We start from the raw sequence: 12,775 nt of genomic DNA, 5'->3' as shown, positions 1-12,775 counted from the left end.
GGAAGGAGTTGAAGTTTGTGGTATGTAACTCATGTGACCCGATTTCATATCTGTAACGTTGAGACACGTAGAGTGTGCTGTTCACTTATGTTTTGTACTTTTTTTTTTGTAAGAGATGTCTGAAATGGGTGTAATCCCGAAACACGTAACATGTTCTAATAAAAGAGTCAATTGAACATCTCTCAACTTAATTGTGACAGTACAGCATTGGTTGCCAATTATTAAAATAGCTCCTTTCTGCCATTTTGTCACGTCTGCACGCAGACGCGCCTGACGGCGCCTATTCCGCACAACCGATTGCTCATGCCCGTCATACTACTGCCTTCACCTGCGTTGGGTTGGTAACTTGGAGCACGTGACGTCGAGGTAGCAGTTCTGCGTCACATACTGTGGTCCAAAGCCACCACTGCGCTCTTTTAGAGGTGTGACAAATATTTTGGCCGCTGACATTATTTATACATCATGCAAGTCTTGTACCTCATCAGGCTGCTAGCACTAATCGAGATCTTGTTACTCATTTTTAAAGTCATAATTCGTTCTTATGCTAATCTTTTCATCTACTATGTACCTACTACACCCAACGGCCTCTATAACACATCTCGCGTATTCTATCCTTTGCCTCTTCCGTTTTTCCTATCTATTGCTCCTTCCGGCATTTCTGAATATCATAGAACATCTCCCACTAACTTATCCCATCTTCTAGTAAGTTTTCCCCACAACTTCTGTTTTATGCTATTCTTCTTAGTGCGTCTTAACTCCGTACATTATCTGTCAACTTAGTATTAAGATCGTTAGATAATGCCATATTTCAAACTAGCCTAGTGCCTGCTGCTTCGCTCTTGTAGGCTATATGGCCGACAGAGTTTTTTTTGTTTTCTTTAATCGAATTTTCATGTTTCTCACAAATTGCAACATCTAAACTTTTCACGCTAATTAAAGACATAGAAGCATGCTCTTTTCCAAATGAACCTCTGACCAAAAAGCGATTCTGGTAGCCAGAGTCGGAGGTCCTTGTTAATTCTGCCTTTGGTCTGTCTTCGAAACTGCCTTAATAGCGACATATTTTCAAAAACCTTTCACCCACTATTTCACCTCCATACTGGTGGAATTTCGAAAAATCAAACACACGGCCATTACTGGCAACGAGGCAGAACCGGCTTTCTCCAGAAAACACAGCAGACCTCCACCGTGCCCTCCAATGAGCTCTCTTGACACCGTAGAAGTCGCAAATGGCGGTGGTTTGGAGTCAGTCGAATGCGTGCTACAGAGCGTCTGCATCATAGCTGTACTTGAAGTAACCGTGTCAGTGTGGCGCCAACCCAACTGCTGCACAAACTGCTCCAGATGCAGTACGATGCGACAGAGTTATACGCTGAACACGGTGTCTCCCCTCTCGGTAGCAGCAAGTGGCCGTCGCAGCCCAGTCTTATTACGACCGTACATTCTCGAGACCACCGCTGCCAACAATCATGTTCTGTGGCTACATTCATGCCAAGTCTTTCTGCAATATGGCAGAAATAATGTCCAGCTTCTCGTTGCCTAATTACACGACCTCTTTCAAGCCCAGTGAGGTGTTAATAATGGCGTCTTTGGCGTCTTAAAGGCATTCTTGACTAATGTCAACTCACCACGTCTAATCTGAGAGAACTAAAGTTCACGATCGTTACAGCGTGTGTTTAAAGCAAACTTAATTTTCATCCTCATAGTGATAATACTAGCGCCACCCTTATGAGACTGGTGTGAAATTTGAATAGACATTATTCAGATGTAGAAACACGCCTACCAACTTTCATTTATGTCGCACAACTCCACCTTGATGCTGCAAATACCGTCCATGTGTGTTTCTTGTTCTGCTCATTCCCAATGCTCCACGTTTCATTTCCATACAGTGTTATTCTCCAGAAGTACAATTTGAGTAACTTGTTTGTTAGATCTGCATCAATATCAGATAACAGTAAAGCTCTCTTACTGAAGAAAGCTGTCATCGCTTATGCGAACCTACTTCTGATATCTCCTTTGCTCCGGCCTTCCTATATAATGCTGATACCGAGATAGTAGAATCCTTTCTCTTCTTCCAATACATTCAGATGCAAATGTCGGTTCTTTTAAATTTTCTCAATAGTGTTTTGCAAAATGAACATCGTCTTCCCTTCAGAGACTTCCATGTGAGTTCACAAAGCATTTCCGTAATACTCAGTTATTGACCGGACCTACCGGTAACAAATCTTTGTGCCATGCGGAGTGGCAGCGCGGTTGTAGGCGCCATGTTACGGATTGCGCGGCCCCTCCCGGCGGAGGTTCAAGTCCTACCTCGGCCATTGGGATGTGTGTTGTTCTTAGCGTAAGTTAGGTTAAATTAGTTTAAGTAGTGTGTACGTCTAGGGACCAATGACCTCACTAGTTTGGTCCTATAGGAATTTACACACATTTGAACATCTAAGAAGCCTGTGAGCTCGTTTCTGAATGCTTCGCTGCCTTCCTTTAATCCGCTATGGCGGAGGTCACACACAGCTGAGCAGCACTGAAGAATAGGTCGCTCTAGGATTCTAAACACAATCTCACGATAGATGAGCTACACTTTCCTATAATTCTCCCAATAAACCGAAGTCGATCATGAGCCTTCCCTACTACCGGCCTTAGTGCTAATTCTATGTCCCATCGCTTTAAAATGTTATTCCTAGCTTTTTAGTCGACGTGAGTGTGTAAAGCAGCATACCACTATCGCTATATTCAAACATTCGAGGCTTGTTTATTCTACTCATCTGCTTTAACTGTCCGCCCCCGGCAGCTGAGTGGTCAGCGCGACAGAATGTCAATCCCAAGGGCCCGGGTTCGATTTCCTGCTGAGTCGGAGATTTTTTCCTCTCAGGGACAGGGTGTTGTGTTGTCCTAATCATCATCATCATCTTCTCCCCACCGACGTGCAAGTCGCCGACGTGGCGTCAACTCGAAAGACTTGCACCCGACGAACGGTCTACCCGACGGGAGGCCCTAGTCACACGACACTTATTTTATCTGTTGTAACTTACATTTTTCTACATTTAGAGCAACTAGAAATTATCTCTAAGTCATCCTTTAATATCTTACAGTCATTCCCCGCACACCACAACGTCCTCAGCATACAGTCGCAGACTGCTGCTCACTCTATCCGTCTGATCATTTATATATAATATACACAGAACAATAATCGTCTCCACACACTTCTATGCGGCGCTCCTGACGATACTGTTGTCTGATGGACGCTCACCATCGATGACATCGTAATGGGATCCAATACGTAAAAACTCTTCGAGTCACTCACGTACCTGAGAATCTATTCCGTGTGATCGGACGTTCATTAACGGACTGCAGTGCGGCACTGTCAAACGCTTTCTGGACATCTAGGAATATGGAAGCTGTCCGTTATTCTTCGTCCATGGTTTGCAGCATGCCATACGAGAAAAGGACAGGAGGAGATTCGCACGAGCGATAGTTTCTAAATTCGTGCTGATTTGTGGACAGTAACTTTTCTGTCTCAACGAAATCTTTTAAACGGAAATTCAGAATATACTCAAGAATTCTGTAGCTAGCCGATGTTAAGCATACTCACCTGTAATTCTGATGATCTGTCCTTTTACTCTTCTTATATACGGGAGTCACCTGCGCTGTTTTCCAGACTCTTGGGGCTTTGTACTGTGCGTTTGATTCTCAATAAATATGAGATAAGCAAGGGCCAATGCCGAATTTGGGATTCCATTCGGACCCGGCGACTTCTTCGTTTTCATCTCTTTTCCTTGCTTCTCAACATCCGCGATACCCATTTTTACGTCGTCTGTGCTATGGTCAAACAAAGGTACCTTTGTACAATCATCCTACCTGAACGATTTTTTAAAACGCCAGTTTTAAAACTTCAGCTTTCGTTTTGTTGTTTCTATTCTCCCACCAGACTGGTCAACGAGTAAGTGAATAAAAGGCTTTGCCCCGCTTAGTGATTTTACGTAGAGCCTGAATTTTCTAGGCCTCTCGTTAAGGCCTTTTCGCTGACACATGACGGTGAAAGTTATATCCTCCGCGCATCCATCTTCTCAACTTCTACTAGCTTTCGCTTCTCGATATTTCTACATTCTTTTTTGAAGCGAGAGTGCAGCAACTCTGTTTCCTCTACATTTTCCAAATTGTGGTATTAAACCATGGTGAGTCTTTTCCGTAAATAATCCACCTACTTGGCACATAATTCTCCAGATTACGATTTACAATCAGTTTAAACGTTGCCCATAATTTCCCCACTACCATCATACTGGAACTAACTGATCTCCATTCATCGGCCAAGTATGATGCTAACAAGCGCTTATCTGTTCTTTCGAGGACAAAAACACTCGTAGCCTTCTTGAAGTATTTCATTAGCTTTATCTTTTCATCGTTTATACTTTAGGAATATTCTGTGTTTTTCAACAAATGGTCTTGGACGAGACGAGTACGTGGACCTCTTCAAAGACGATGCCATGCAGAATGGTCACTCACTTATCTGCTGGTCTCACGGCTTTCGATCACTTTCCTGAACTTAAAGGGGAGGCAAATAACGCATGCAGCGGAGAGTGAGAAGAATGACTAAGCCGCAGATGTCGCGAGTTCTGCAGTCTGCAAACTTGTCCCCACAGCAGGTCATGGTTCACGGACTGCACAGTCACCTTCACAGGATATGCGCCAGAGACTGCTCAGCGACACAGTACCAACAGTTGCTAAATCAGCAAAATCTTCTGGGTAAGGAACCAGTCCGAACACGAACTGATTCCCCGTCGTCTCTGTGGCTGCAACTCAGCTGACTGAGGCACTGTCCTCGTGATAGATTTTGTCGTTTTTCTGTCAGCTCCTGTTTCAGACGGTCCAATAATGTAGAGCAGTATGGGTCAGTTCCGGTTTTATCTTTGCTCGAGCAGTCTATCTGTTTTACGGGTTGGAAAACGAATAAGAATAGCCATCGCCTTCTCGTCAGACAAGAAAGGTTTGCGAATTTTTGACGAACTCTCACCAGTCTTCCTCCACAGTTTTAATTGTTGTTGGGATTCAGAAGTGTGGTGATGCACTCAATTTACATTCAAGGTCTCAAACGTTCGCAGACATTCCTGAGGATGTCTGCTAAGCATTAACAGTTTCTGTGCTGAAACGCTCTGCTGTATCTTGAGCTTTTTCATGCCATGTTTCCGGAGCAGAATATCCTAGCGTACTGCTTCAATTGAGGTGCCAACAATATCAGCCGCAACGTGGAGACTCATTTTACTGTTTGTCCATTATATTATCAAAAATTTTCTCGTGGCTACTACGTTATCGTCTCAACTGGTTTGTCGGAGCGTGCTTCAATTTCTATACTTGCGCTATGAGAGAAACTATTTGTCAGATAAGATGAGTAGTAAATACACTGAAAAACCAAAATAATTTGACCACTGTCCGCCTGCGATATTGAATGCTTCCTTTCGGAGTATGCTGATGCATTAGCTCCATACTTAACAACCATATACAACCGTTCGCTCGACGAAAGATACGTACCCAAAGACTGGAAAGTAGCACAGGTCACAACACTAATCAAGAAAGGTAGTAGGAGTAATCCACTAAATTACACGCCCACGTCGTTAACGTCGATATGTAGCAGGATTTTAGAACATAAATTGTGTTCGAACATTGTGAATTACCTCGAATAAAACAGTCTACTGACACACAGTCAACATGGGTTTAGAAAACATCGTTCCTGTGAAACACAACTAGCTCTTTATTCACATGGAGTGCTATTGACAAGGAATTTCAGATCGATTCCGAAGTTCTGGATTTCCGGAAGGCTTTTGACACTGTACCACACAAGCGGCTCGTAGTGAAATTGCGTGCTTATGGAATATCGTCTCAGTTATGTGATTGAATTTGTGATTTCCTGTCGGAGAGATCACAGTTCGTAGTAATTGGCGGAAAGTCATCGAGTAAAACAGAAGTGATTTCTGGCGTTCCCCAAGGTAGTGTTATAGGCCCTTTGCTGTTCCTTATCTATATAAACGCTTTTGGAGACAATCTGAGCAGCCGTCTTCGGTTGTCTGCAGATGACGCTGTCGTTTATCGACTAATAAAGACATCAGAAGATCAAAACAAACTACAAAACGATTTAGCAAAGATATCTGAATGGTGCGAAAAGTGGCAGTTGACCTTAAATAACGAAAAGTGTGAGGTCATCCACATGAGTGCTAAAAGGAACTTGTTAAACTTAGGTTACACGATAAATCAGTCTACTCTAAAAGCCGTAAATTCAACTAAATACCTAGGTATTACAATTACGAACAGCTTAAATTGGGAGGAACACGTAGAATATGTTGTGGGGAAGGCCAACCAAAGACTGCATTTTATTGGCAGGACACTTAGAAAATGTAACAGACCTACTAAGGTCTTATCGATCCTCTTTTAGAATACTGCTGCACGGTGTGGGATTCTTACCAGATAGGACTGACGGAGTACATCGAAAAAGTTCAAAGAAAGGCAGCACGTTTTGTATAATCGCGAAATAGGGGAGATAGTTCCACAGACATGATACGTGCATTGAAGTGGCAATCATTGAAACAAAGGCGTTTTTCGCTGCGACGGAACCTTCTCACGAAATTCCAATCACCAACTTTCTCCTCCGAATGCGAAAATATTTTGTTGACGTCGACCTGCATAGGGAGAAACGATCACCACGATAAAATAAGGGAAATCAGAGCTCGTACGGAAAGATATAGGTGTTCATTCTTCCCGCGCGATATACGAAATTGGAATAATAGAGAATTGTGAAGGTGGTTCGATGAACTCTCTGCCAGGCACTTAAATGTGATTTGCAGCGTATCCATGTAGATGTAGATGCAGCCTGCTACCGTTGTGGGCACGTGACGCGGTAAGAACAGTACTTAAACGGAGCTGAGATGAATGGAGTTTCATTCTAGGGATGATACGGGTTGCATATTATGAAATACACTGACATAAGCGACTTTGACAAAGGGCTGATACTTATGGCGCGGCATCTGGAAATTGGTATTTCGGAAACGGCGAAGCTGGCCAACTGTTCCCTCGCCACTGTCGTGAGCGTCTGCAGAAAACTGTTGAAGGGCTGTGAAACCACTAGAAGGCGACAAGGTCTTGGACCCCCACGCGTCATCACAGGATGTGGAAGTCGGAGGCTTGCTCTCTCTTTAACGCATGATATGTGGCGGTTTCTGGCAGATCTGACAACACAGTATATTACTGGATCAGGCACAAGTGTTTGGGACAACACATAGAGTGCACATTTTGAACATAGGGCTCCGCAGTAGGTGACCCTAACGTATCCCCACGTTAACCCAACGACACCGTCAGTTACGACTACAGTGGGCATGCAATTATCGAAATTGTACCTTGGATCATTGGAAACATCTCTCTTGATCAGGGGAATGACATTTCTTGCTACATCAGACCAATTGTCGTTTCCGGATACGCCGTCATCGATGAGAATGGCTGCTTGAATCATTCACCATGCCACGGACTCATGACGGCGGGTGCAGTATTGTAGTAACTGGGACATTCACCTGCACTTCAGTGGGACCTGTGGCAGTAATCGAACAGCTGTGAACTACATGAAGATTATTGCGAGCCACATGCATCACTTCACGCTTGATCTCTTCCCTGATGGCGGTGTCATCTTCGAGCAGGATAACTGTCCGTGACACAAGGCGAGAACCGTGCTCTAGTGGTGTGAAGAGAGTGATAGTGAAATCACGTTGACTTCTTGGCCACCAAATCCCCTGATCTAAACTCGACGGATGACAGCTGGGATGCTATCGGGTGCCAGCTCCAATCCAATAAACCATCTGCCTGTAGTTTACGAAACTGCATGAATTTACAACTTGGCTAGAAGAAGGGATCTGTTGATAGGGAGCATCCCGAAACATGAAGGAACTGTCAGTGTGGTAGTGGAGGGGAAGCTGGGGGGAGGGAGGGAGGTTAAAATTGTAACGGAGTCAAAGAGATGAATACAGTAAGCAGGTTCAAATGAAAGTAGGTTACAGTAATTATTTGGAGATAACTGGCTTACATAGGATAGAATAATGTGGAGAGCTGCACCAAACCCGTCTTTGGACTGAAGAACGCAACAACAACAACAACAACAGTAGCAGGAATTTGCAGATACTCATGCAATGTATAATTTGCAGTGCTGGGAAACTGAATGAATATACAGAGAAAAATTTCGAAGCAGGTATTGTCCTAACTGGAAGAAATTTATTGTGTGGAAATGTAAGAGAAATTCGGTTGGCCAAAACGCAGAGAGCTGTCCAAGGTTCTGCCTGACTCCTTTTCATTGAGCACGCACGCAATCTCGCTGCGCGCTTGTCTCGTTTTCACGCGCGAAGTATTATAGTCTGCCAATCAGCATTTTTCTGGCCGGCCACCTCTATATTGCTGGGCAATCTCGGGTGGTGTCTAGCGCAAAAATTCGAGTTGAGACAACGTATTTGAACAGGAAAGTACTCTTGGGTTAGCCTTTGTGTGGTGTGGACGTTTTCATTATAGTTTGCAGACGAACACTGCAGAACAGCATGCTGTTTCACTTACTTCGGTGAGGCCGCCGCATGCTTTTGGGTTAATCAATACAGTTCACACAATCACTTTCGCTTCTTGCAGATTATGTGGCTTTTGATTAATGTTTATACAGAATTAATTCTCCTGATTTGAGTTTGTTCATATGATGACGTAAACCGACTTTTCTTTGTGATGAGACCGGAACCACGTGACCAATTAGGTGGTGATATCCATTATTGACTGTCACATCCATGAACATTAGTGGCATGTACTCTCTGTCTTTCGTCTAAAAAAAATGAGGAACGATTTTATAGTAATATTTTTGGTTCATGTGACATACAGGAATTATTTAAGATTTTTGCGTGATATTTGAAACCAGATGGCCGGCCGCTGTGGCCGAGCTATTCTAGGCGCTTCAGTCCGCAACTGCGCTGCTGCGACGGTCGCAAGTTCGAATCCTGCCTCGGGCATGGATGTGTGTGATGTCCTTAGGTTAGTTAGGTTTAAGTAGTTCTATGTCTAGGGGACTGATGACCTCAGATGTTAAGTCCCATAGTGCTTAGAGCCATTTGAACCATTTTTTTTTGTTTGAAACGGTTGTAATGACCCATATGGAGTTTTATATCGTGTGTAATATTTGTAAACATTAGACTGTCTTTGTAGCACAATTAGACGTTTGCCTTTTCATTACAGTAACTGGTTTCCCTTTTCCGAATTTGCAACTATGTGGCTTTAGGGCTATAACCCTTCATGAGTGCTGTGTTTCCTTATGGTATCAGTTTCCTTTTTCCTTATTTATTCACACTAAGGGAAACACCTCCTTCTCTTCACCATACATTATCCTGGTGCCTTTTGTGGTATTTATAGCTATCAAGTAAGTCGTCGAGCCGGGGTTTGCTGATACATGCAGTTGGGAGCAACGACATCGGTAGATAAGTCCCTTCAACACAGTTCTCGTTGTTGTTTCTTAGGGGCTGAAAGTTCTCATTCTGAGTGCTTTATTTCATAACATCCATATGGAAAATGCATTGTCTAGCACTCACGTAACAGCATTACTGGTCAAACTATATGAATAGTGATTCCAGAAAATTTCAAATAAATTCTCCGTTTCGATTGCGAAAGTAGTTAAACGGTCGTTAGAATTTATGAGTCAGATTTTGATAACAGTAAACCATGCCTAAAATTTAGCCAGAAGTCAGAGCGAAACTTGCTTCAAAAATTTAATTGAACATTTAGTAGCTTTTTGAAAAATGATGGTAGACTTTCAGGTACAGCTGAAGATGATGATGCTGTATTGCGCGTGAGAAGATCCATCAATAAGCACTAGTAAACTTATCTTATAATGCACTCTTCGAAAAGGACGATGTGGAGACTGCTGATGATACAGTAATTACACTCTTATTACAAACAAAGTGTGCAGTTATTGGGACGAGACGATTTTAAACCCTGGGTTCTTTTCTGACAATGGATTATCTGAGATTTGTGGCCCTCACTTTGAACACTTGTTATGAGTTTAAATTGTTCAAAACATTGTTCAAATGGCTCTGAGCACTATGGGACTTAACATCTGAGGTCATCAGTCCCCTAGAACTTAGAACTACTTAAACCTAACTAGCCTAAGGACATCACACACATCCATGCCTGAGGCAGGATTCGAATCTGCGATCGAAGCAGTCGCGCGGTTCCGGACTGAAGCGCCTAGAAATGCTCGGCCACCACGGCCAGCTTTTAAATTGTTGCTATAAGACTGTTTATGTCAGTAAAATGTTAAATAACAATTTCCGAACATTTGTTTTTCATGTCAGAGTAATATAGGGTACTCTACGTTCTACGATCTTTATAACAGTGATCGTAAGACTTTTTAGGACGAAGACTGTTTGCTGATGATCTGAAAGCAATATGGTCACTCCAGTTAATGATCTTATCATATATGACATCCCTAGCTTGACGCAGTAGCCGTGGCATCTCTTCTTAAATTTGGGGTTAAACTCGGAGGTAGGTAAGCGCTCCTGAAATGTGTGACGCTCTCTAGCCTTGTTCGTTATCACCCAGTCCATCCAAGGTACTTGATCTGCCATACTAGCTCAAACATCTCTTTGCTCGTCATGTATCTGCCAGGTATTTTTTATCTGTGCTGTATAATTGAAAGGAAATGGTCGACGGATGGTGCAAACTGTTACTATCCCTCTCTTATACGAGGAATTAAATTAACAGGAAAGGTAATCGAATGTTTGTGTTTGCTGGCCTGTGGCAGGAGCGGCTTCAGCATGGTGACGCTGACGGCGGAGCCCGCGCGGTGGCTGCCCAGCCTGCTGGAGGAGTTCAGGAGCCGAGGAGGGAAGCTGGTGCACCCGTACTCCGTGCGCGACCTCAGACATCTCGAAAGGGAATACGACGCCGTCGTCAACTGCGCCGGCCTCGGCGCCGCCAAGTTCGTCAAGGATGACGACGACCCCGTCTTCCCTATCCGCGGGCAGGTCGCCAGGGTGGGTGCTCGACCACTTCTCTACTCAAACACTCGGGGTTTAATATGGCCGGTTTCCTTTATGCCTTCCGCGATGTTGTACCTTCCCACTCGCAGTAAGGATTAAGGAGCTTCATAAATTTATTTTTAAATCATCATAGCTTAACACGTTTCGAACCGTACTCTTCGCCTTCGTTTGACAAACATTAATTTCAAGCAGCCATCGTTGAGATAAGACTTCAATTAAATTCGAAATATGTGTAGAAAACATAATTTTGTTTGTGCTGCCCACTTCCTACTCTTGTCTGTAAGTTAAAGGATCTTCTAGGTCAAGGAAACACGGCATATCATAGCGACACTGACAGACTTAATTGTGGTGGGACAACACTGAAGCACGTAACGTACACGTCACTAGAGATGCCACATGACACATATACAGCCAACAACAACAACAACATCAACAGCACAACATAACACCACACAAACAAGAACACACAGCAACAGAACAACGACATAATGAATGCATCAAAACAAGAAAGAAGCTTCAAGGTAGTACACAATGACCTAAAAGCACAAACTCACAAATAAAGTAACAAACATTTTCAAAAGACAAGGCATAAACATAGCATTCAAAAGAGACAGTTCAATCCAAAAGTTCATTCCAAAAATAACAAAAGACACAGACAGGTATCAGAAAGCAGGAACATACCAACAACAATGCAACACATGTGGTGGAAGATACGTAGGACAAACCAGCAGATCTTTCGATACTAGGTACAAAGAACATGTCAGAGTATGGAAATATCGGACAAGCCACTCAAATTTTGCAGGACATTTAAGAGAAAATAATCACAAACCTACTACAAGAGAGAAAGACATGAAAATACAATAAATAATGAAAAAAACCTCATAATCTTACAAGAAAATTACCACACTTGCGACATAAAGGCTGAAAGGAAGATACTACTAAATGACCAAGTGAATACGACTAACTACTCACTGTTCACACTGATTGACCGTGTAACAGATAGCAATCCCAATACATCACGAATCCCATTTCTCTCACAAGAATATAAATGTACGTGAAAAAATAGAAAAAATTAAAGAATAAAATAGTGCACACACAAACAAACAACAGAACTGACATGAACACGCATATATTCACAGAAAAAAAAAGGTTGAAAGGGAAACATTTGAAAGTTGGCTACACACAGAAAATGGCAATTAAATTGCTATACGTTGAAAACAGTGACCAAAAAGAAAAGCATATACTTTCAACCAATTTGCCACCTGAGGGGAAGCTGTTTACTTTAAAAATAATGAATTAGACGCTGATTAGTTTATTATAAAAACCTCAACCAAATGTTTTAAATCTATAACCTGGATGTGCAAACAATAACCTGTATCTGCGGACGAAAAACTCATGTACTGTTTCAGGGCACTCACTGAAGATGTCTTCTAACTAAGGCGAAACGCGTCTGGATGCACAAAAAAAAAAAAAAAGAACTTAATGTGCATCATGCGAAAGGCGTTTCTCTTTTGAACTACTGTAATTAAATTCGTAGTCATACCTCGATAATACCAAAACGAAGTTATCCATGCATGTGTGTATTGAACTGGGGACCTAGAAACGACGGAGAGCCTTCGACCCAACCGTAGCCCTCAGAGGTACACAATCCCCAACAGGCTGCAGCAATCCACTCACCCCACCGCCGCCCCACACCGAACCCAGGGTTATTGTGCGGTTCGCCCCCAGTGGACTCCCCACCC

The 12,775-nt window shown here is 43.0% G+C and overlaps 1 protein-coding gene across 1 annotated transcript in view; it reads left to right on the top strand.

The window, feature by feature from the left end:
* The window catches only part of LOC124621944 (D-aspartate oxidase), an 85,586-nt gene that overhangs the window by 55,421 nt on the left and 17,390 nt on the right, over positions 1 to 12,775 (top strand). The window contains exon 4 of the mRNA XM_047147458.1: positions 10,796 to 11,027. Within this exon, the coding sequence (XP_047003414.1) occupies positions 10,796 to 11,027 (232 nt within the window). The remainder of the gene's footprint in view (positions 1 to 10,795; positions 11,028 to 12,775) is intronic.

The sequence above is a fragment of the Schistocerca americana genome, chromosome 7, assembly GCF_021461395.2.
Source record: "Schistocerca americana isolate TAMUIC-IGC-003095 chromosome 7, iqSchAmer2.1, whole genome shotgun sequence".
NCBI lineage: Eukaryota > Metazoa > Arthropoda > Insecta > Orthoptera > Acrididae > Schistocerca > Schistocerca americana.
The sequence above is the reverse complement of the archived record's forward strand: the minus strand, read 5'-3'. Positions and strand labels throughout refer to the sequence as shown.